The 24,787-nt window shown below is 43.1% G+C and overlaps 1 protein-coding gene across 4 annotated transcripts in view; it reads right to left on the bottom strand.

Moving 5' to 3' along the window:
• Window positions 1–24,787, bottom strand: part of LOC117433552 (dual specificity tyrosine-phosphorylation-regulated kinase 1B-like) — a 34,720-nt gene that overhangs the window by 5,559 nt on the left and 4,374 nt on the right. For 2 of the 4 annotated variants that reach the window (XM_059009417.1, XM_059009418.1), the window contains exons 2-8: window positions 4,996–5,153; window positions 3,591–3,710; window positions 2,510–2,698; window positions 1,901–2,048; window positions 1,357–1,643; window positions 881–1,027; window positions 523–684 (exon numbers count right to left, since the gene is read on the bottom strand). In XM_059009417.1, coding sequence (XP_058865400.1) covers window positions 523–684; window positions 881–1,027; window positions 1,357–1,643; window positions 1,901–2,048; window positions 2,510–2,698; window positions 3,591–3,710; window positions 4,996–5,058 — 1,116 coding nt within the window. In that variant the 5' untranslated portion in view covers window positions 5,059–5,153. Of the gene's footprint in view, window positions 1–522; window positions 685–880; window positions 1,028–1,356; window positions 1,644–1,900; window positions 2,049–2,509; window positions 2,699–3,590; window positions 3,711–4,995; window positions 5,154–13,928; window positions 16,324–24,787 lie in introns of those variants that run through there. The other 2 variants (XM_034055872.3, XM_034055873.3) reach the window with 2 other exon arrangements.

Here is a 24,787-nt window from a genome sequence, read left to right as displayed (position 1 = left end):
CATAGCAGGTTTGATCCATTTTGTTTGATAAGACACACCCGAGCTTGTTACCTTTCCACTGGGGCTAATCAAGCTTGTAGTAAAACCTGGAATGGGTGAAACTGCTATGCAGTATGAGTCTTATTACCATCCCCGTTGTAAATCGCAAAAAACGATCTTGTACTCCACCGTCACCCTATTAAGAGGGAGGAAGCTGTGCACCCCTAATTCAATAATGATGGGATTCAGCGCCCTCACTGGGCCAAAGTAGAAATTGCGCAGTCTACCTATCAAAATTTCATGTTTGACCAATAACCTGTTGCTGTTTATTCATAGCCAAGCTGTACAACAACATACCGAGTCTATACACGAGTGCAGTTTCGCATATTCTCTGAAAGCAGCACAGCCAGAGCCAGGAGAACGATACTGTTTGTTACAGGAGAAAAGAACAAGGGGAGAGGTCTCCAGTGTGGTGATGAAAGGGGGGAGTGGGGGAGGAACGGAGAGGAGGAGGAGAAGAAGAAGCCTGAAGAAGTTACTCACGGAGGGCGACGGATAAAGTACCTTCTTTATGTCCTTATTCTTCTTGACCGTCCAGAGGCCTTCGGTCAGCTTGTCGAAGTACTTCCTGGCTTTGGGGGCCTGGTCGAGCATGTGGGAGGGAGGGACTCCCAGGACCTCCACTATCTTATTCATCTGATCCACCTGCGAGAGAGAGAAGGGAGATCAGATACACGCAAGGGGGCACCTAATACAAACTCACAACCAGCTGGCTCTACACAACACACTGAGGGCAAATTGTCCAGGTACTACATTTACTATGGATGGGGTGATTTGCCTAAAGGGAAAAATAGAGACCTGAAACATTTTAAAAGTATCCACGTATTGGTTTTCTTTGTACCTCGTTGGAACCACTAAAGAGGGGCTCCCCTGTGTGCATCTCCACCAGGATGCAGCCCAGAGACCACATGTCGATGGCCAGGTCATAGGGCATGCCCAGCAGGACCTCTGGAGAGCGGTAGAACCGGCTCTGGATGTACTGGTAGATCTAAGTGACAGAGACACACACAAGACAGAAGTCAGTCAGCACACTAATGCATCTATAACTAGATGGACAAACGTTTGTGACCTCTTCACTAAATTACAATCCTCATTGAATGTTTTGAAATTTTGGATGGGTTCACCTAAACAAAACCACCATTTGGGTAAAAACACAAACACCCATAAGCGACTACTGAAAAAGTTCTGTCCAAGACTAAAACGCATCCTAAGGAAACCCCCACACCACTAGATCTGATCAAAACGATTCTTAAAAAGACACAAGTAGTCACAGACGGGATTCTCAAACCCCCCCCTGCCCAAGACGTTCCTCCTCACCCTCTGTCCGAGCTGGCAGGAGCTGCCGAAGTCGACGATTTTGATGGCGCTGCGCTTGGGGTTGCACAGCAGGATGTTTTCGGGCTTGAGGTCGCAGTGGATGATGCTGAGCTCGGGCGTGGCCAGGAACAGCAGGGCGGTGCACAGCTGCTGGGCGAACTTGCGCGTCAGGTTGAGGGAGACGCCGCGGAAGTTGGTGTTGCGCAGAAGGTCGTACAGGTTGTAGGAGAGCAGCTCAAACACCAGGCAGAGGTGGTTGCGAAACATGAAGTGCCTTTTCAAGTGGACTGCCAGGGAGAAAACAAAAAAAAAAAAAACGCAATGAAAAAGGATTTCGGGAGGGGAGGGGAGGGGGGGGGGGTTCAAAATTAGAAAGACTAGCGAGAAGTCGTTCTATATATAACACATATTCCGAAGCGTTAGTGCTCACTTAAGTGTGCAAAGCCAATGGTTGCTCATGTCTGGCATACTAAAGTGAGCGCGAGAAGATCAAGGCTTGTTTGTGAACATGGCTGTGCATCGAGCCCGCTGCAGGCTCCCTCACCGATGTAGTATTTCATCTCCGTGTCGTGTTTGTTCATGAGCTCCAGCAGACGCAGCTCGATCTGGGCTTGGTTCAGGAAGGCTTTCTTGTTCTTGATGATCTTGATGGCCACCCACTCCTGCTCGTGGTGGTCGTACGCCTTCACCACCTGAAACACACACACAGTGTTAAACACCAACCCCAGGGTGGGGTTTCAGCTAGAAGACCATACAACCTGCCTTTAATACCAGCAGTTAAGCAGGAAAAATCTTAACAGCAAGACAAGCTTTTTTTTTTTGAAAGCATGGACTCTTTCCTGCAAAGATTGGCTTGCTATACTAAAAGCACATTTAAAAATGTCAAAAATACAAATTAACAGAAAAAAAAAAAGTTGAACAAACTATACATTTCTTAATTTCTTCATCCCCCAACTTAAAATGAAAAAGAAAAAAAAAAAAATCACTCAATAGTCCTGAATTTAAGGAGACACTGAATAAAATTAAAAAAACGACAAATGTTTTGGACTTGAGGATAATGAAAAAGAAACTTGTGTCGTTTAATTAATTGATAAATTCTTTTAATTTCATATTTAGAACTTGTAAACTCCCACTCCGATCTCCAGTGTCTGACCTGCCCGAAGGAGCCCTTGCCGATGAGCGAGTCGATCTCGTAGCGGTCCAGCCACTTCTCCCCGTTCTTCACAATGTAGTCGTAGTTGTCATCGTCGTAGCCGTCGTTGTACACCTTCCGCTCCTTCTTCGTGCTCGAGTCCTCCGGGGGCACATGCTGGGCACGCCGCTTCTTCTTTGTGTAGTACACCTGATACACAGACAATACAACTCATCTAACTGTAATACACCTGCCACACACAATACAGCACGCATCTAACTGTGTAATACACCTGACACACACAATACAATACAGCACGCATCTAACTGCGTAATACACCTGCCACACACAATACAGCACGCATCTAACTGTGTAATACACCTGACACACACAATACAATACAGCACGCATCTAACTGTGTAATACACCTGACACACACAATACAATACAGCACGCATCTAACTGTGTAATACACCTGACACACACAATACAATACAGCACGCATCTAACTGTGTAATACACCTGCCACACACAATACAATACAGCACGCATCTAACTGTGTAATACACCTGACACACACAATACAATACAGCACGCATCTAACTGTGTAATACACCTGCCACACACAATACAATACAGCACGCATCTAACTGTGTAATACACCTGCCACACACAATACAATACAGCACGCATCTAACTGTGTAATACACCTGACACACACAATACAATACAGCACGCATCTAACTGTGTAATACACCTGACACACACAATACAATACAATACAGCACGCATCTAACTGTGTAATACACCTGCCACACACAATACAATACAGCACGCATCTAACTGTGTAATACACCTGACACACACAATACAATACAGCACGCATCTAACTGTGTAATACACCTGACACACACAATACAATACAGCACGCATCTAACTGTGTAATACACCTGACACACACACACACAATACAATACAATACAATACAATACAGCACTCATCTTTTTTTTTTTTTTTTTTTAAATCGCTACAAATACAAATCATGGGTTTTTACAAGTAAAGGAGATCCATCATTGTCAGTATGTGGGACGGGGGTAATCACCTCATTGATGTGCTTGTAAGTCTTTATGAGATCCACCGAGAGTTTTCGGAGGGGTGCAGAGGCCGGGTCACGAAAGGTTGGGGGGATCCTCCTCTGTAATATCGTCATGTCTGACAGCACCTGTCAAAACGGAAAGAAAGAAAGAAAGAAAGAAGTTAACTCAGGACAGTCTAGAGCTCCGTCATCTAAACCCAACATCCGGGATTAGCACTGTGCAGATTCCTCACCCTGCTTAGAAAGCTTTATTAAGCTCTTAGAAACCATGAGGTCTTAAAAGATATGGCTGCAGTTGACCTTTTCATTTGTAATATTTTACTTTGCCCAGTCATATTAGAACTCCCCTTAACGCATCAATTCCAGCTTTTATTTTTTTTCTTTTAAAATTTAGTAGTCGCCAATTATTTTATGTATTTTCTCCCAATTTAGAATATCCAATTATTTTTAGGCTCAGCTCACCGCTACCACCCCTACGCTGACTCAGGAGCGGTGAAGACGAACACACGCTGTCCTCCGAAGCACGTGCTGTCAGCTGACCGCTTCTTTTCACACTGCAGAGTCACCATGCAGCTGCCTCAGAACTAAAGTGTCGGAGGACAACGCAGCTCTGGGCAGCTTACAGGCAAGCCCGCAGGCATCTGGCCAGACCACAGGGGTCGCTGGTGCGCGGTGAGCCGAGGACACTCTGGCCGACCTAAGCCTGAACTAAACAAGAAGGAGGTGCACGCCCTTATTTGTTTTTTGATTTACAAGCAAAAAACCAAAAGTTTCAGGTACCAGCGGTTTAAAGCATGTAGCGTTAAAACGAACATTTCTATATTGTGTAAAGGAATGAGATTGGAAAGACACAATGATTCAACAGGGGTGCACTGTTAAGAGTGGAGAAGGAAACACAGGTCTCCTATGGTAAAATGACATGCTATGTATTTGAAAGAGCTGTCTCATCATCATTAGGAGATGTTTTAGAATACAGAACCTGTGAGGGACTACATAAAGGTTAACGGAGACAACAACCAAATGAATTGCTCGTGTCTTCACTGGAAGAAACATCTCCTCTATAACCTGTCTGAAAAGGGCATTCCCAGTTAGAAAGGGAACACGGCTAAATACTATTTTGACTGCAAGTTAGGGGACTACCATTTCTCGTCTAGAAAAACAAGTTGCAATAATTATTGTGACGTTTCTGTATCTTGAATAACCAACGAATGCAAAAATCAGGTATCGTATATAATCATCCGTTAAGAATAATCTTATTTAAAATAAATTAATTTAAAAAAATCAATAAACCATTGTAATTCGAATAATCAAAAGTAGAATTGTCCGATTCATTCTCATAAATAACACAGTTACCACAATCCCCTACAAGCACATCGAGGAAGGCTCCCCCCGAGCAGAGGGGTGCCGTTACCTGCTGCTGGTCGGCCATGGAGTGGATGTTGCTGAAGGAGGGGAGGCTCTGCTGGCTCGACATGGTTGCCTCAGCGGGCGAGAAGCCCAAGGCAGCAGGCAGGCAGAGGGAGGAGGAGGAGGAGGAGGAGGAGGGCTTGCATCCTGAGCTGCTTCCACCTGGGAACCCCACAAAGACAGAGAGAAGGCAAGGTGAGCGACACTGGTATTGCAGAATACACAATTTACTGGAAGTCAGGTTAGGAGTCCCATTAATGCTTTGGTGGGTTAATGATGAATACATTAAAATTAGTCACACTTGAGGCTGTATTTTAAGAGGCTTCAGGACTTGGGTCTAAGTGAAAATTCAGATAACTTGCCCTGCATTATCCATTAGGGGTGGTAATGATTCATATTACATATTACATACTTTTTCACACATCGTTTCTTACAAGTTATGTATCGGTATGTACGATACAAGACCAAAAGCAAAACATAGCTCACTGCAGTTCACCTAATGGTCCTTGAATGACGAATAAGTGTGTTATATATAGCTGGATACATATTCATATTCTCCTTATCCAATTTAAAATTAGTCTTTGAACAAAAACAGCCCATCATTAAAATGATTGTTTGGTAATATAAAAAGAGCCTTGCTTATAAAGTTTTTGAACAATTGGAAACGTATTTGACGCAGCCATTGTTTATGCTGGACACACTGTACACCCAACATATATTTGCAATGAAATTGAAGTTATTCCCAAAGGACCGACGCGGTAAAACTGAAACTTGTACCTTTTACAGTAGGAACTCGTATTAAAACAGCTAGAGGAAAATGATGTATCATTACAAAACTTTAATCACCAGCGTTAACCATTCCAGATGAAGAGGGTCAAACGGGGTCAGGTATTGTATTAGATCAACTCCACCCCCCCCCATGCTGTATATCCCTGACCCTGGATTGGTGGAGCCCCCCTCCTGCTGATCCAATCGGCTGCCGGTATCCAGGGCTGGCTGTGGGGCCTCTATAAATAAACCTTGCTGGTGTCCTGCTGTCTCAGCAGCCCTTCCCACCATGCACCTCTCCCACCCATGCACACAGCTGACTAAACTAAACACAGCTGCCAGCAGCCACTCACCACCGGTCGCCTAGACAACCAGCAAGCTCCACCCAATCAGGTGCTCTGGCCGACAGCTGAGCAGCAGCCAGGAGCCTCAAACCGCACCCCCCTCCCCCCCTGTCTCTCTCGCTCTCCTGCAAAAAGTGCTGAAGCTGTCCCGTGCAAGTCCCTGTAAGGACAAAACACGCAGCCCAGCAAGCCCCTTGCAGACTTCCTGCCCAAAGTTGGGTATCCGTCTCTATGCAGAGAGCGATACAGGGACAGAGGCAAGCAAACAATAGATTCACACCACAAAGAAAGGGAGAGGGGAAACGGTGAGGTCATTCACGTGCAGGTCTGCCTCCAAGAGCAGATTTATTAATTAATTATTTTTTTTTTATGGAAACTGTGCGAGTTAAACAGCTTGGTCACAAAAAGGAAGGAAGAAATAAATAAAAATAAATAAAGGAACAATCATGTCAGCTTTTATTGTTCTATTATAGCATGACTTTTAAAAGAATGTGTCTGCCCCTTAATGTTAGATAAATCCATATCCGTATGGCAACTTTCTTTTCAGGTTTTCTGATATGTTTTGTCAAGTTTAATTGATTATTAAATGAAAACGTGGTCTAGTCTAAAGGTTTAATAACACACACACACACACACACACATATATATATAAAGGAATAGTAGATTGTTACATCATTAACTATGTAGTACATGAATAGACTTGCAGCTAACCATGGCATCAGAAGCACCTCCACTGCTTGTTTTCAAACACACTTCCCCTTGACAAAGGTATGTTAAGCATACCGAAACGTGGGGAAGCTGGCTCTTGTGAGCATATCTAAATATACAGTAATTTCAAATGCTGTACAGTGTATCAGGATGCAATAGGCCCTTCATTTACAGCCTCTTAGATGGCGGGGCCCAGAGACTGGAGAGTTCAGAAGGTCAGTGCCTGGGTCAACCGAGGACATGGCAGAAGCGGCATCCAATCAGAGCACTGCCTTCCCTGCCCACACGAAGGCTGCTGCTGTGGGGGTGTCGCGTCAGGACACGATACAAAACCACACCACACCGTCCACCGACAGGATCCTCTTCAGATCGCCAGTACACTACATTGTACAACTGAAAACTGCACATTACTATTTCAATGTAATGTCTGCAGATAGTAGTGCTGTACTGCCCTAAAACCCTGCTGTATTGCACAACTCTTTCCACTGTATGAAGGCATCACCAAGCTGGGTCAAACACACCCCAGGATTCATACAGCGATTACAAGGTGGCAGTTATAGAGACCTTTCATCTCATTTCGAGGAGCTCTCTGGTTATTTGTTTTCAGCCCAAAAACCCAATCTGTGAAAAAAACCTCTGGGATGCTGTCAGATCAGGTTTGGGAACATGTCTAGAGATCCTAGCGGAGTAAACAGAACAGCCTGGACAGCGCCTTTCTGTACAACGCAGACACAAACACAGGAGGAGTCGAGCAACGTGAAAACCGATGGTTTAATGCAGGGGTTCTGAACCCCGGTCCTGGGGGACCCCCCCCCCCCCCCGAGTCTGCTGGTTTTCATTCCACCTGAGCTCTCAATTACTCAACTAGACCCTTCATTGAACTGACCATTTGCTCAATTAGACCTTTGTAATGGTTTTCAGCTCTTAAACAAGTTCAAGTTACCTATACCTTCCTTCCTGCAGGTCCCTTACTAAGCCGTAGATAAGATGTACACTTTTTTTTTTTTAACCCCCTTTCCCTTCGTGTTTGGGGCAGTCCATTTTGAATCTTTCTCTCGCACCGCACCCAGTCCCTGTTTTCAGAACTGAAGATGCCGGTTGTGTGGTTTAGGCACATTAAGGTACAGACACCACAAATATCGTAATTTCTCTAGACAAACTGTTAAAGCTGCGTTCGTGTTCCTGTCAACATCCTGTACTTCACAGCTTGTCTGATCTTTACCATGGCATTTTTTTTTTTTTGGATTATCAAACCGTGGAACTTTTATACCCAGCCCTATTCAGAACTACCTTCAAAATTAGGTAGCTTACTGAAATAATCAGGAGGCTGACGTTACATTGTTCCTCCCTAGTCGCGGCACGAACAGTTATAACTGGGTGTGCGACTTACTCATGCTGTGATAATAGGTGTGATCCATTCCAATTATATTCAGCATGGTCATTTTAATAACATACCTAAACAAGAGAACATCTCAAACCCAGGACTGGGTGCAGGGCTAGTGAGAGTTTCAAGCCCTGTCAAAGATTCACTTCTGGTGCAGCAGATAATAGGACCCCCCACCCCCACATCCTGAGCTTCTCTGTGGGGTCCGAATACCCCGCTGCACAGGAACTAAACAAATCCAGACAGGAAACAAAGTGAAAATAAAGTCTAGATAACCAAAACTATCTGCAGAAAACCGATAATTTGTAATGAGAAGCAATAAACAAAAGAGAAGGAGAGGGGATGCCTTTTATTTGACTAACTAAACAACAAAACGTAGTTATAATTAAAAGCATTGTTTAGTTGGTAAGGAGGTGTTTAAAATGACTTGCCCTTGTAATGCAGGGAGCAGCTCAATGCATGCAGGTCTGGAGAGGATTAATGATCACAAAACTGATGGATCAAAACAGCTGGGTGGTGCTGATCCAACACCACACAGGGCTGTTCTGTGGACCTGGCGCCACGGCAGACCCCTGCACATGTTTCATTTGTACAACGCTGGGGGACGGCATAAAAACGCCACTATATATAAATTCAAAACACATCTGAAAAAACAGAAAGCACCAAATGACATTAAGCACGCCAGAATGGGGCAGGAAAATGGATTTCAAAAGACTTGTCATTCCTTTAAAAACAACAAGTCTTGTACAGTATGCGATGCTGTGTGGATAAACAGTATCCCTTCGTTTATGGCATCTAAATAAATAAGACTAGCCAAGGCCCTTGTTTCTCCCTGCAGCAAACGCCAGCACTGGCAAGCGCCCACACCGACTGAACTTTAGACTGCAAGTTCAAAGCTGAGTCAGACACTGGTTATTAATAAAGACCATCTGGGTTTGTCCTGCGTCGAACAGCAACAGAGATCTAATTCAAGCCCTGGCACATTTCACTGGGCTTCCAGGCGATAGGCCACGAGGGCCAAACGAGCAGTCCTCTGCTCTAATCACAAAACCACACCGCCTCTCTCCCAGTCCCCCTGCTCCAGCCAATTCGATCTCAGAGCTGCCCTGCACTTAAAAAAAAAAAAAAAAACCTGGAGGTTCACTGTTAATATGAAACCAGCTTACTGAAATTGCAGCAGCCAAATCAGCAACAGGAAACGAAACACCTGAATCTTCTGTCTCGTCCAACCGCTGCCTGAGAAGCATGTTGGAATCTGAAGTCCCGTCCCGTCCCCCCCAAGCACAAACCTGTGCGTCAAACTTGCTGAAAAGACAGTTTTCACTTTTGTTTTCTTTAAAAGATCAAAAAAGAAAGTTACACACTTATTCTGCGGCCAAGTTTAAGGCAACACCCTCTCGCGCACACACACACACACACACACACACACACACACACACACAGTCCGATTCCTGGCGTCCGTTGGCATATCAAGTAAAGAACAGAAGCGGCGTTCGTGTTCCTGGAAAGCACCGGAAAACCAAAGTCAGCATTGCTCAAACACTTCTACTTTCTCATTCCAGGAGAGCAAGCGCTCTCCCGTCGAGTTTCTGATTCTCTGGAAGTCGAAACAGAACGGAACTTCAACGTCCCAAAATCAAATTAAAATACATTCTATTCTGCATATTTCCATTCTGTACAATTCTCACGACAAGCACAGCATGCCTTATGAACCACGCAGTTTGTGCCCATCACAAAGCTCTCCCTCCCTCTAAAAAACACTTTTAAATGCTTCCTTCCTGCAGTCACTAAGCAGGTCCTAACAGTATGGTGAAACCCATTTTAAAACAGGCCCTCGGGCCAAGCCCCTGTCCCCAATATATGATCTAAACCAGCAGGATATTGCTTCTCATCCCAGACCACTTACTAAAAGAGATAAAATCCAGGCACTGAAATAACAACACCGCCAGGGCCTTGTCTTACCAGACATCGGTTTCCGTACTAGCTCCCCTCCAATTGAAAACTGCCTGTCTTGACGTCACGTTTCAGATTTAGAGCGTCTCCACTGATCACATGTCTTTCTGCACTGGGTACCGTCTCTGTGTGCCAGAGACTTGGGGGTGGGGGGGGGGAGGGTCTGGAGGTCCGATTGAAGAAATAACTGCTTCACTGAAAGCATACAGTTAAAGGGCTGAAACACAGGAAATTAAGAGTGCATGAGTGGAAAGTATATTAGGGGGATTTGCTCTGTGTGTGTGTGTGTTTTAAATGGGAAGGGATATGGCGTTTTCTGTTTGTGTTTCAAAACCATTTGTCCAGCAAATTAAACTGCTTGAAAACAAACTCCCATAACCCAATGACCGCCAGCTCCGAGGTGATCAGAGAAAAGGGACTACAGAGGAGAGGCTGGCAGGCTCTTGGGTACAAGACATTAACACCACAACTAAAAGGACACTTGCAAAATAAACATCTCAAAACAGATTTCATCACTGTCAAATGTTGTGCAACGCAAAAGACCATTTTCTTGTCAAAACAAGCATTATTTTTGTTTGAGCTACTGGTTCCTATATATACACTGTCCAGCACACAGACACCACCTGTTTTTTTTTTTGTAGCTCATTAGATTGGGGCTTAACACCACATTGGGCTGTCCCTTGATTTTCACATAAACACTCCACCCTTCTCTCTCAGAAAGAGGACTGCCTTTATATACTGTAAAAAAATAACACGAAAATACAGAGCATGTTTACTGTTTAACTTTCCAGCAGATGGTGGATTTCTGCAACATCCTTCCCTATACAGGGATGGGAATAAGACTCCCATTGCATGGCAGTCCATTCCTGGTTTTACCAGTTTAATGAGACGCACCCAAGCTAGTTACCTAGAACACTGTGGCTAATCAAGCTTGTATTAAAACCTGGAGTCTTTTTTCAATCCCTGCTATGGAACTATAAAATCAATGCAACTTTATTTTTTTCCTTTAACGGGCTTTGATATTAAATCTTTATTTTAAATGATTAAAAACTGCTAGTGCGCTCATAAAAGCTTTTTTTTTTTTTTCTGTTTGCCCACAGAAAGCAAGAACTTTACCTGAACCGCACAGAAAGGAACTGAGCCTTGGCACACAGCACCGCAGGCAGACCTGGAAAGCCAGGTCAAGTTTCACTATGATGAGATGACGTGTCGTTTTCTGATTTCGTAACTGGTGTTGCAAGTGCACCCAAAACCGCGCGTGACTAAATGTTTATTTACTTTCTCCGCAGCGGCACGGCTTTTCATGTGAGGAAAACATCAGGGTTCATCAGCAGCGTCGGGAGGCTCCCCCCTCAAGGTTATCAAGACTTGAGCTTTGACCCGAACATGAGGAGCCAACATGACGGGAAGGCATCTGTGCACACACTGTCGCAAGCAACGGGATATTCAGATCTACTTTTACAACAACTGGGATTAGTCAAAGAGAAACAAAACCAGTGCTCCACAAGGACACAAGTCCACGGTTCAATTTAAAAGTAAGAAAACTTGAGAACAGCTACAGCCAGACTCAATGGTAAAAGACTGAGACAGGCAGCAATAAATCAGCAGGAGGTGGTATTAAACATAAAAAAGGGAAGGAAAATTAAGATTAATAGGAACTTAAAAGCTACAAAGCAGTGGGGAAAGTTCTTTACAATTACAACTCGCTCATCAGTTTTCAAGTGACTGAACCTGGAGCGTGTTAAAAAGCTAAGGTCACAGTCCCGAAAATCCATTGCAGTGCGAGTCCCAGCACAAGGTGTAGTGTGGCAGCTACAAAATACTCTGCAACTTGGAGGACTGCCGCCAACATGTGCAAATGAACTGAGCCCAGAGTCAAATGCTGCCACTCTGTGTGCGCTTGCAGCTGGCTACTGGTATCCAACACAGGCCAGTAACAGGAGTCATTGCAGCCCCCGCTGTGGCAAGCGGTCTGCGTCACACCAAACAAAGCATGTTGCACCCGGAGCAGTGTCCACAGGGTCCGGAAACTACAATGACACATCGCTTCTGAACTGCACGTGTCAGGGTCCTGTATACACTCAGTGTCAAGACTCTGAATGCACAGCAGCATGAGCCACTCTGAGTTTTACAAGACCGATTCGTCACTTTCCATTGTTTAACCAGTCTGTAAAACTCTACAAACCACTAGAGCTTTGTGTAGAAAAACAGCTGAATGTTTTCTGTACAATTCCCCATCTATAAATGTTTTTTTTTTTTAATCTACCTCAAACATTTCCCTGATCTCATAAGTTTTGCTATTTTGTTCCCCCCCTCCCCTCCAAACCATGATACCCACCCCTATTATCCCATGTATTGACCACACCTCAGGTCACTTCCTAGAGCAACTGTAACTGGGGCTGACTGGGTCCCGATATCTCAGATGGCAAACCCCAAGCTCCTGGCTGTAGAGTCCTATCAGATGGTGACACGTTCAGACTGTCCCACATTCAAGCAATGCTGACCAATCCTGAACACAAAACTACAGCCCAGTAAAGTTTGGTCACTGAAAAACTCAATGTAAACATTTCCTAAACAGCAACCTCCTATCCCAGCATTTACAATCTCATTTCCTTAAATCAGCACACAGTATCTTGTTTGGGGGGGGGGGGGCACAACACTGTGAATACGATCCCAATAAAGATAAGAAGTTTGCATAGTTTGTCAAATTTGCAAACCACAAAAATCATTAAATCTTTAGCTGCCCAGGGATAAAAAGTTCATTGATAAAAAAAAATAAAACAGAAGGCAGTTTGGAGCTGGGACCTTGAACAGGTGTGATGCAAACATCTACTGTGAAAAGCGGCCGTGCTGTAGCTGCGTTTTACTGGACAAGGCAGTAAAAAGCACAGATCAGACGACAGCAATGGTTTCAAACCCTCGCCGATGTAACCCAGCAATCAGACTACACCAAAGCCAACGCTTCACCACTAACAAGCCTGGCTGCATCCTGTCCTCGAAAGCCATGGGGAGGAGGGCGTTCTCAGCACCTCTGAACTTAGGGAGACAAACACGAAGGGCACAGAGATGGGGCAGCTGCCGTTTCGCTGGCTTAACTTAGCTTCCCTTTATTTTGCTCCGCCAAAAGGTTTTGCAGCAGCACCCTATAGAATGAACTCATTTTGCTTAAAAAGGTGGAACGAAGCCTGCTGAGTCACAATGTTAGGTTAACATACTGAATTGCATACTGCCACTTTGTAGTTGTTTTCCCCATGTACTTAAAGAAAAATTGAACAATTTGACATTTTGAAATCGAACGTGAAATACTGTGCTACTATTCTGGCTTCCGGTGGACTTTTGCAATACAATTTTGTAGTTTCTTTGATTACATGTTAAATAAAGGCTCTAAATTATATTCATTTATTTGAATGTCTCAATCCTAAAATTCTAGGCGAGTTCAGTTAAAGCTATTGGCCACAGCTTGTCAGAAAGGGCCACTCTACAGGACTGTACCTCCAATAGGAACTCATTGTAAATATCCCAATAGATTACTACACGATCAATCTGAAAGTCAACCAAAACCCACATTAAACACTAATAAACTGAACAGTTTTCACACCGTACAGCTACGTGGTTTCTTGGAACAGATCACTGCATAACCTCCTACTGCTGCACGTAACACCAGACGCAGGTCTGTTTGGCTAACAAGCGATGACGTGACAAGGTTCCAGGGGAGCACAAAACAAAATGACGTCATTAATGAACAAGTTAAAAGGCTTTAAAAAAAAAATGTATACTAACTTCTCGAGTTCTTCCTAAGCAGATGGGACTGGGGGAGATAGCGGCTGGGCTCGTGGTTGCTGGTCCATTCCGTCTGTAGCATTGCCAGCCTTCTCTGTGAAGACGGAGGCTCCTCTTCCACACTAGAGGTGATCACCATTGCAATCGTTTATTGTAGATAGAATCCCGACACACACACACAAAATAAAATGCAAATCCAGCTACACTCCTCGGGAGACCGTTTAATACCGTATCGAACAGAACTGTGCAGTCCAGCGGTGAAAAAAGTCTTCTGAACAAAAATAAAAAAAACCGTGCAACTACAGTATATCCGCTGGAAATGAGAAAGAAAGGCAGTTTAGGCGAGTTTGAAAAGTTTTCCCCAATCTGAACGGATGTCTTCTCTCCTGAGTTGAGCAGCGGTGGCAAACAGAAAAGAAATTAATTAAAAAAAAGGCACTAAAATTTCAGCTTCTTCGTTTCGTTCGTGTTTAGGAACTCTAAGGCAAATGATGACGTAGTTCAGGCAACAACAGCGCTTGCTTTGTATGTATGTGCGTTGAAAAAATAAATATATATTCTATGGGTTTTTCTTTATTTGGTTGCTCACATCGAAAGCAGAACTTCATTCACAGTTTAGCGTACAAGCAGTACTATGTGCTTCGTCTACACAATACAGTTTAATGGATGCGGCTTATACGGTTTCCGAGTCCTGCGTTGCGGTGATGGGGAGATGGGTAGCAGAAAGTGGCAGAAAAAACGTTGGCCGGGGTTTGTGAGTTTTTTCTGAAATGCACCGACCCACCCTGTCACTTCTAACGCATATATATATAAAAACAGAGAACTGATGGAGTTCGTTTTCTGGCAGATAAACTTTTAACACACACACTAAAAAAAATCTTGCGGAGTCTGTAATCCGCTTAGATAGTCCTTCACATTAGATGCTTATTTTAAATACAGTTTTAGGAGTCCTGGTCTTTATAACGGCGGTCCAGGCATTAGTACACTAAAGGGTGGTACGGTGAGCAGAAATCCACTCGCCTTTATTAGTTTTTTCTTTCTTCGTTTGTTCTTGGATGAGAGGGGTATGTCAACAGATGTCCACTGTTGACCTTAGACCCCGACAGGTTTTTTTTTTAAAGATCAGTCAGATGTTGTAGTCCGAGTGACAAGCTCTCCTCCTCCCTTTCCTTGATCGATAACAAACAACACGCACTATCTCTGCTCCAGCGATGAAGGAACAGGAAGCGAGCAGACATAAACACACACACACACCTCTCCGCTCGCTCGTCTTGCTAGCGATTATTCAGTTACAGTAACCGAGGCACAACGACAGAAACCATTAGAAATCCACGGCAGTGTAAGCAAAACACCACTCCCACTCGCAAAGAAAAATAGAAAACTAATGGAATTAATGCACCGGTGGTGGTTTTAAATGCTATTTTTGTTTTGCATTGAAAAAGGTAAAAGCGCTTGAAACTGGCTTGCAAGACGAGACTCCACTCCTCCGTCTTCGAGTTTGGTTTAGCTCATTAAAAAAAAAATGGGGAAATAGTTTGCACACAGCAAAATATATACCGTATATATTCTTAAAATCCAGTTAACATTACAGCATTTCTAGTTATTGCACATTTGACGTTTTCAATAATAATAATAATAATAATAATAATAATAATAATAATAATAATAATAATAAATAAAGCAAGCGGTTTCTGTTTTCTAATAAATTGGTTTTAAGCGGTGCAGGGGAAGCCCGGCCTGTGTCTTATTCACTTGTGCTTGTCCTTCTGAACGTGTTTCCTAAATAAATCCTCTCTGTATTTTTCACAGCCGGTTTGCACAACTCTCCGTTTTAAATCCACGGCATTGCAGCTCTCGGCGGTCCCGAGAAGCGACTGCTTCTGCCCCAGCCGGTCCCCGCAGTTCAGTCGGCCTCTCTCCAGTTTCCGCCCCACTGAGAGCTTACTCCTTTCCGATATATCCTTCTGCCCCTTTCCAGACCCTCCTCTCTCTCTCTCTCTCTCCCTCCTGCCTTCCCTTCCTTCCTTCCTTCCTTCTCGGTTTATTGTTAATGTTTCCTCCGACACTAGCTCATATTCGCCGCGTTACCCGCGTATTCACTCCCCGGGTTTGACTCGCTCTGCCCGGCTGTGATCCACACCCTGCGCGCAGGAACGCTCCACCGTTCGAGGAAAGGAAGGGGGGGGGGGTGGAAGGGGGTTGCGCTTTTGAGTTATAAAATATTTAAAAACGCTTCCTTTCGCATAACTCCCGCGTCATGGCATATCATGAAAAAAACTGAAACTTTAAGCTAAGAAAGTACGTCAGCTTCGTGATGCACGATTTGGAAAGGTTTTTATTTTATTGTAAACCTTGCTTAAACCCCCCCCCCCGTCAAGTACAGTCGCGCCGCCCATCCGCTCCTCTCCATTTATAGTAACCTAGCAGATATATATATAGATAGAGAGGAGGCTCGTTCCCGAGCGCGCGTTCACGACACCGAGCTCGTGCTCGCGAGGGTACCCCCGACGCACTAAATCCAAGTTGTTTTTTTTTTTAGTTTATTTTTTATTTTATATATATATTATTATTATTGTTAATCAGATAGTCTAAAAAAAATTGCTGCAGGAACCGATTATTCGGATCGCGCTCTCCACAGAAAGCAGGTGCTGAGGGTCATCGGGGTTGACTGGGCATCTGAATGCAAGAGGGAACCATAGCAAAATAAATAAATAAATAAAATAAATAAAGCGTTTTTCACACCATTATTTCTCACGACCACACGCGAGTCGCTGAACTAACCGTACACTCAATACACGGCAGCTACTCCGCCAAGGTTAGGTCACGGGCAGGCTTGATAACACTGTCGCGCTTTGACAGGGCGATGCACGTCACACAAATTCAGTCACACAGTTTTGTGATCATTATTAAATGCAATTAAACCCCCTTCTATAGCCCGGAAAACGTCACTAATGTGTAAAAAAAAACACTTAGGGCCATTTTCAATAGGCCTTGAAATATTCCCCATCAAGCACGCAGCATCTATATTAGAAAATAATGCAAGGACTGTACTAAAAAGCACCAGGCTTTGATTCCGTGGGCTGCTGTTGCTGAAATTAGTCACCTTGTGGGGTTTGCTACACAGTGGAGCACATTTTACCAGCTGCAGTCTTCCCGTGGCTTATATCACGTTGTACTAGCTAGCATCCTAACGCAGGTACCGTGTATTTAACGTCTCCATTATATTAGGTGCTCTTGTGCTAAAGCGCGTCTCTCGTTTCTTTCTGCGCGGGCTCGTCACTTCAATGTCACCGCCCACCGCTTTGCGCGTCCCCGCAGCTGTTGCTACCCGACGCCAAGGCAACTTCTTCCCGATTGGCGGGATCTGCCGCAAACCGGTGGCACGGATTGGCTATTGGGGGGGAGGTGGGCGGAGAGAAGCGGTACATACACGCCCCTCCACCCCACCCCCCGAAACACAGCCCAGGGGAGAGTGACGTGCCCGCGGAAAGGGGATAGAGTTCAGGTATGCCGATTGGAAATGGGACACGAGAAAACCGGGTATTAACAAGCGAAATAAAATTCAACACTGACTCGAAGCAATTGAATGACTGGACAAAAATTGCGAGAGAGCAATGATGTTGCCTATTATTTAATACTGCTTAACCAGGACAGTACACCGTTCTCGTTTTATTTAATATGATGACGTCAAACGCTGCTTTTTAAAATAGCATTGAATTAAAAAAAAAAACACACACCTCAGAGCAAAATCAATTCAGATTTCAGCACCATAAAAATATTGTTTCTGTACAAATTAAGGTCATTAGATTTAATTATATAATTTAAGTTATCAAAACTGATACACACTGCACCTGTCTCTTAATGCATCATAAAAAGTTTATTTTAGTTAAGGAGGGGCCCGGCATGTTTTAAAGAGCTTCCTGTCTACAAATACAACTGCAGAAAATAAAAGGGACCTCTTATAATAATGTCAGCTTATGTTCTGCTTTGTAAATAAATACTATGTGTTACTTTGGTGCTGTAGGTACTATCAAACGCTCCCCTCCCCCCATCGTTTTAGTTTATTATTGACATTAAAACCACGCCATTGGGACAATATTATCAATGGTTATGAGCTACAAAAAAAGTTTTGAACTTTAGGGCATATTTTTTCTCAACACAAACTTTTTTAAAAAAACGTCTCTGCATTACTAATAAATGCAGATGCTTCTTTCAAAAGTTTTATTGTCCAAATATCATTAGATTCATTCTTTGTCTCTCTTTTAAAAAATAAATGGGATTACCGTATCCCCTAGCACAGTTCAAAGGCATGAGCGGCATGACGTAATGGTTTGAGAATTCCGCACCACTCGTGGAATGTCTGAAAATACATTCTGTGTGACACAGACACGCACAGGAGACAAGACAAAACCACGACTGAACCCTGAACCACAAATCCTGTTGAAGTTGAAACTGACATTATATATATTTCTCGCTCCCTCACGTTTATTAATAGAAGGAGAGAGGGGGCGCGGGTACAAACCGGGATTAACCCAGCCACGCTCCCCTGACGGCGGCTGATCCATTTGGATCCGGCGCTGGGTTTATTTCGTGGTATATCCTCGTCTCACTTGCCTCATAAACTCGTGTAACAGCATTAAGGGGTATACAGTGCTATAATGAACTAGCAGTTCAACTAGCTACATCTGTATTAATCCCACCAATAGCGTTGCTATTGCATAAACTAGGAAGGGGAAGGAGGGAGTCAGCGATGATGAAGGTTTAACATCAATTAAAAACACGTACAAAGCGTTTTGCAAAGTTACGTGTTACTGTTGGCACACTTCCAAACTTGACACCTATCCCAGAGCTCAAAGCTTTTGTTCTTTTTGGTTGTTGGGGGGGTCGGGTGGGGTGTATATCTGCCTCCGTGGTTTGCACGCTACCTGCACACAGAAGACGTGGTTCGCACGTCAGTTTGCTTTTAATTCCTACCTGTACTGGACACTACACCTTTAAAAAAAAAAGTACGTGCTATCTTATACTGCGTGTGATCTGTATGCGTCTTTGCTTGTAATGTAACCTGCTGGATATCTATGCTATGCGTGCCGCTGGTTTTCCCTATCTGTGTGACTCGGTTCCAGTAAATCACGTTTGCAGCTTCCAGACACTCGGATTAAAAGAAGCAAGAATCCAGGGCTCACGTGCCTGCAGCAAATTCCACCCGGCAACACAACACTCTGCCATGGCAACAGGCCCGCGATTGGCCGAGGCCGCGGTTTGAAAATGACCAATGGGAGGGCCAGCAGCGGGTGATGTGTGTTGCTAGGTGAACGTGATGCAGAGGGAAGATAAAGCGAGCTAACCGGAGAGAGAAAGAAAAAAAAAAAAGAGGGAATGATAAAAACGCTACTGGGAGGTTTGGGGAATGTTATATTAGAAGGGCAAACTTTGTTGGATGATTTAAAGTCATAACTACACCCCCCCCCCCTCTCCCTTCCAGTAACAGACAAGTACAAATACACGGCAGAACTGCTCCATTTCACCCGGCTATTCCCAGGCAGAAAATCCAAATATATATTCACAGTACACGCCGCCAACATTTTCCACTGGCACGCCGCCAATTCATAGGCAAAGAAAACTCGTCAACTAAATAAGGTTACACAGCGCCGTTTGACCCATGACCAGTACAAAAAATGTCTTAAATACATGCCTAACGTGGAATAAGAACATATTTTTAAGTTCACAACACTTATTTATAAATTTGCCCCGTTTTTTTTAATTATTTTGTGTGTGTGAAGTTTAAACAAAATCACAATCCATCAAGTCTAAAACTTTTTTACCAAAGTACTCAAAATAAGTTGCTCATAAACATTTAAGAATGGGCACTGCTTACCACAGCTTTTAATTTGCTTCATACAATGGCAGAGAAAAGTCATTTGCTCAGACTAACAAGTGTCCTTCACAAAAACTGTTTATTTTATAAAAAGTTGGAAGGGACCCCACGATAATTTAGATGAAATTAATTAAGGGGGTAATCTTAAAAGATTCTCTCTTAATTAAATCTGGTGTTAACACAATTAAAAAAAATCAGTCAGGAGTTGGGTAAACATCGCTGTGTCACCCAAGACAACGTGTTGTAGGAAAACCAAGAGTCGTGTTCAAGTGGAGGCCTCTCTCAAAATCACTGTTCACGTATCAGATTCTCCCGTTACATTCTCAAAGTCTGGATGTTTAAATCTCATCCGAAGGCTTGCATTAAGCATTTTGGGTATCTCACACTCTTCTTACAAAAACAAAATGGTTCTGAAGCATGAACTCCACGGTTCTAGGCTGAAGGCCAAGGTCTTCAAGCAGGCAAGGCATGTGTCGCCTCCATTGGGTTACTAGGGTCACCGCCAACCCCAGTATGAAAATAAATGAAAAAATAAAATCCATGACAAGTTTTTATAATTTCACCTATTCAAGGTTTTTTCTTGAATGGGGGGTGGTCTTTTCTGTATGTCTTTACAAACACTTGTTTAACTTAAGAAAGAAATGCATTTAAAGATCATTTAAAAAGTAGTGGTATTATATTATTATTATTATTTATTTCTTAGCAGACGCCCTTATCCAGGGCGACTTACAGTTGTTACAAGATATCACATTATACATTATTTCACATTATACAGATATCACATTATTTTTACATACAATTACTCATTTATACAGTTGGGTTTTTACTGGAGCAATCTAGGTAAAGTACCTTGCTCAAGGGTACAACAGCAGTGTCCCCCACTGGGGACTGAACCCACAACCCTCCGGTCAAGAGTCCAGAGTCCTAACCACTACTCCACACTGCTGCCCTATGGATTACGACAATGAATGCATTCTTAGTAAACATAAGAAACCGTGCTTAATTAAAAGTTATGTTAACAATTTTAAAAATCACTGTGATAAGCTGATCTGATGAAGAGGAGAAAGTCTCATTATCTCTGCTCGATAATGAGATAATTATCTCAATAACAGTGTGCATTTCAGTAACTGCTCAAATCACGCCATCTTCCGAGAGAGTTGCCATCTTGAACAAATCACACGATGACACAGGATCAATTTCTCCCAGTTGGCCAAAGGCAAAAAGGTATCAAGGAACACATTGTTTTCAAATGTTCCAACAGGCTTTAGTGTTTCCAGAACGCACAAGTAAGCAAGCTGTTTCTTGTGTATGCTGGGGTTTGCATTCATACGAAACTTTAATCCATCCCAACACAAACATTCTTTAAATGCCTGAAATAGTTCAGGGTTTGTGAATTCAGAAGTGGCAGAGGCCCGTCCTCTGAGCCAGCAATGAAATATGAAAAGCATATTGATGTCATGTGGCTATTGAGGATGCGTGTTCATCCTACCTGCTCCATACTCAAGTGGAAGCTAACAATGACCATGCAGCATTAGCGTGTTCTGATCCCTGACTAAAGAGTTCTACCTCTGGTAAAAAAAAAAAAAAAGTCTTCTGATAAGGACTATGATGTTTAAAAGCTGTTCACTGATTTACAAAGTATATATTTTTTTATTTTAAAAATTCAAGTAATAATTAAAATGTTACCATCACTAATATATATATATATATCCAATAACAAACGCCCAAGTACAGTCGTCAATACCAATAGGCTTCAACACCTCAGCAAATCAAGTGTCGCTTTACAGTGAAGAAGTAGGTCATCATGGCCTGCATTCACACCATGGGAAAGAGCTGCTAGTGTCATTGAATGTGTTCAAGCTTCCTCAAACCTGGACCTTTATAAGCCCAACCAACCAAGAGGCCAGAACCAAAGGGAGGTCACCAGGACGCTCAGAACAGATGGCGAAAACTAGTAACATCTAAAAGCATATTGTTTTAATATATATATTTTTGATTCTGATGGAGGTACAGGTAAATGGTGTGTTACCAATGGATAAGCATCGATTTTCCAAACTGCTTCTTCCCATTCCCAGCATTTCCTATGTGTGTTCTTATCCCGGTCTCTGGGTATATTTCAAGTGGGATAATAAAAGGAGGGCCGATGTCTGTCTGTCTGTCTGTCTGTCTGTCTGTCTGTCTGTCTGTCTGTCTGTCTGGGCTGGGGTTACCTGGGGCCAGCGAATGGAAACTAAAATAGCTGCAGTATAAATGATGATGGAGCAACATGTCGAAGAACGTCTATTTTTAACAAAACACATTAAAAGTAACGTTATAATTACCAGGTCCATCTCGCTGCTAATAAAAGTCCTTGTGTATTTTCACTGTGTGCACTTCCACCAGATGAGATTATTCATCTTTTCATTGGATAGATTTCCCCTCTCTTCACCACCCGTGGTTGTTTAATCCACATCATGTTGATACTTGATGCGTGTTGATGCCAGATTGTGGCATCTTTATAAATCAATCCCCACGCAGGGGTTGTCTGAAGGGGAAAAACGGTTACAGGACAAAAAAAAAAAGTTTACTAACTGTGCAGTTATCCTAGAAGGCAGGCTTGTCCCGTCCCCAGCACTTTGAAATGTGCGACTAAAAACAAATCAGGTGCCAGCGACCACACCCACGCTAACGCTGGTTAAACGGTTACATTATTCATCCCTCCATGGTTGCCTCGATCTCACCCAACTTGAAACCAATAAAAAAAGACTCACTCAGGTCAGGCAAGACTAAACGAGTTGGTTAACTCCTGTAGTAAGCCTGACGATTTCAAAAGGCAGATTATTTAGGAGGAGACCGACACCTGGCACCTGCTTTATATTACAAGAAATTGCAGGACAGCTGTGGGACTGCAGAACCTCCAACATGAGTAAACGTTTCTGAGCTACACTGCAGGTACTGTACTCTCTCTCGCTGTAAGACTACAGCAGTCCGTAGCCATACAATTGGCATTTTGTTACCTTTAATAATGCCTTATCTTTTAATAATCTGCTTCCGTGGTCATTCGGAGTGGTTTCTGTGGACTCCAAGTTGCAGGACAGGGCACTAGGAACACTAGGAAACAATAAAGGGATTCACTTTAATCAACCGGGACTCGAAGCAGGTGAACTAGCATTGAAAATCAGGGCCAGCTACAGCTCCTGCTGCTTCACCGCTAGGACCGCACTGCCTCCTGGCGTGTGCTACGCATCTCGCCTGGGTATAAACTCCTACTATCACTTGAGCAACAGTGCCTCCCATGTACTTTGAATCCCGAGCAGAGCGAGAGACGGCTGGCTGATCTTGCGCAACAGCAGCAACTTAACCCAGACGTCAGCCACTGAGGGCGAGACCCAAGCGACATACAGGGCAATTCAGTGCCCCCCCCAAAATAGGATACGCTCATAATAAAGTGTGTAATTTCCGGTGTTAAAGCAGCTTTCAATACCCCCGCAATAAACTGCTGAAAGTTTATACAGAGTTTTGCCTCTTTATATTAGCAGTTTCAAAATATCGTGTTTAAAATAAGACACGTCTGCTTATTATGATGTTATGTGGTTTTGAACCTGCTTGCCACTACTCTGCCCAGATCCAAATAGGCTAACTTGAGCTACTAATTATTAACAAGTTACATTTTTTTTTTCTCTTATTAGGACTGAAGTCATTGTATTTTGTATCTTGCCCTTAAATTGTACTGTAATTCTTGATATGTATTTTTTGTATACAAATGTAAATCGCCCTAGGTAAGGGTGTCTGCTAAGAAATAATAATAATAATAATAATAATAATAATAATATAGATGGTCAATATAGTGTTTAAAAAGGAACAACTTTTCCAAATATGCAATTCTAAGTTGCACTACACAATTAAATACAAAATAAATCTCAATGGCGACTCAGGATTAAATATTACTCATCTACAAAAGTCTTTCTTCATCAGGAGTTTATTAATGAAACTGGATAGAATGTGGAGCCCAAGCTGCCAGTAGATGAAATTTAAATCCTAATTTTATTTTATTTTTTTCTAGAACACATTCATCCTATATGCACGTCACAGTGTATGATTAATCATTTTTAAGCCTGGCATAATCTCTCGCAGCCTTGCTATCTAATTGTCACGTACCGTTTTTAACTTTCACAGCAAAGCGGAGGTACAGAAGAGCTGGAGTTGCCTCCCCCTCCTCTCCCTCTTCAGGACTAGGATCCCAAAGCCTATTTGCTTATACTGCACGCTATATGTTAAATTCTCACGTTCAAGCTCTGCAAAGTTTTTTCCTCAAATTCGTCTCATGCATGCAAAAACCTGAGCGAACTTCAATGCAAACCACTGCAGATGCTCAAAGAGTAAAGCAGCTTCAAATATTACTTACAGCTGTTGCCAAAAGTTTTGCATCACCTAGAATTGTAGGATTGAGACAAAAAAAAAAAAACGATACATATATTTTATTTATCATGTAAATCAAAAACTACAAAATGATATTGCAAAAGTCTAATACAGGAAACCGTAATAGTAGTATTTCATGTTAGATTTCGAAATGTCGCATTTTTCAATGTGTCAGTTTTTTGTTAAGTATATGGGGGGGGACTACGAAGCGTTAGGTAATTCAATATGTGAACGTAACATTATTCAGCAGGTTTCACTCGACATGTTATGAAGCAAAATGAGTTAGTTCTACTATTATTATTATTATTATTATTAGTTTATTTAGCAGACGCCTTTATCCAAGACGACTTACAGACTAGGGTGTGTGAACGATGCATCAGCTGCAGAGTCACTTACAATTACGTCTCATCCGAAAGACGGAGCACAAGGAGGTTAAGTGACTTGCTCAGGGTCACACAGTGAGTCAGTGGCTGAGGTGGGATTTGAACCGGGGACCTCCTGGTTACAAGCCCTTTTCTTTAACCACTGGACCACACAGCCTCCTAATGCAAATCTTTTGGCCATCGCTGTAGACGGAGGACGTTAG

The sequence above is a fragment of the Acipenser ruthenus genome, chromosome 38 (assembly GCF_902713425.1).
Source record: "Acipenser ruthenus chromosome 38, fAciRut3.2 maternal haplotype, whole genome shotgun sequence".
In the NCBI taxonomy this organism is placed as follows: domain Eukaryota; kingdom Metazoa; phylum Chordata; class Actinopteri; order Acipenseriformes; family Acipenseridae; genus Acipenser; species Acipenser ruthenus.
Note: the sequence above shows the minus strand (reverse complement) of the source record. Positions and strands in the feature narration are given on the sequence as shown.